Genomic DNA, 1026 nt, shown 5'->3' with positions numbered 1-1026 from the left:
TCGAGATTCACTGTAAATCAAACAGAAAGCAGTGTAGGAGCAAAACCATAATGAAAGCTGCAGTCTTTACGGCCATCAAAGCCTCAACATTGTCAGAAGCTCAAGAAGGTGCTTCTTATGGCATGTCACTTGCTTCTGCATCTATTTTGCTGTCTGATGTTTATCTTCCTTAATGGATGAAGAGAGAGAAAAAAAAAGTTTGAAAACATCACTGAAGTGAAGATTATGTAATATGCCACAGAGTATGAAATACATTTGAATATAGAAAAAGTTCACTTAGAACCCTCTGTTGATGACACTGGCAAGTATGTGGACATGGTCTGTTTAAACATTTTCCGAGACAACTGTATCCTTTGTTTAACATTCTGCAATTCTTTCCCCAAGAATGGAGATCAACATTTCTACAAAAAATCCCATTTACAGTTGCTAATCACAGTTACTGCCCTGATCAACATCAGATATCCAAGTGAGGCATAGTATCTTGAAACATTCTGCACGCAACTCATGCTCTGAGTCCGGTGGCATTTCTACTTTCCATTGCCTTTGATCTTGGAGTCGATGTAGGCCTGGATGTTTGCAAAGGAGTCACGGCCTAAGTAGTCAGGTTCTCCTCTCTCCCACCTTGCCTGGCCCTCTTGGAGAGACTCGGCACCAATGTGCATGCCACTGATCTGCTGCGCAATCTATTGGGCAGAAGGAATGTTATTAGAAAATGATACCATTGAGTAAATTTTAATATAGAAATCAAAATTTATGATCTTTAGCTTTATTATGAGGAATAAACAAAAGGTTAAAAAGGTAAGGCTACTTGTTTCATGTGCATATTCATGTACCATAACCTTTTATCTACAGTCACAGAGCATAACATAAATGAATAATAATAAAAACATGTGTTCTCCATCACACATGAGAGGAAACTGTATCCACAACCAACCAGGTCAAAATGAAAGCCCTTGTTTGATTATAAAATAATGATACACATGCACCAAGGTACACCCCAGTAAACCTATCTTACCTAGTCCAAGG

The 1026-nt window shown here is 38.5% G+C and overlaps 1 protein-coding gene across 1 annotated transcript in view; it reads right to left on the bottom strand.

Moving 5' to 3' along the window:
• Nucleotides 1–1026, bottom strand: part of LOC119591911 (glycogenin-1-like) — a gene marked incomplete in the record, with an annotated part of 51207 nt that overhangs the window by 407 nt on the left and 49774 nt on the right. Inside the window, 1 exon segment of the mRNA XM_037940665.1 lies at nt 1–683. Within this exon segment, the coding sequence (XP_037796593.1) occupies nt 528–683 (156 nt within the window).

This window comes from Penaeus monodon, chromosome 29 (assembly GCF_015228065.2).
Source record: "Penaeus monodon isolate SGIC_2016 chromosome 29, NSTDA_Pmon_1, whole genome shotgun sequence".
NCBI classification, from domain to species: domain Eukaryota; kingdom Metazoa; phylum Arthropoda; class Malacostraca; order Decapoda; family Penaeidae; genus Penaeus; species Penaeus monodon.
The sequence above is the reverse complement of the archived record's forward strand: the minus strand, read 5'-3'. Positions and strand labels throughout refer to the sequence as shown.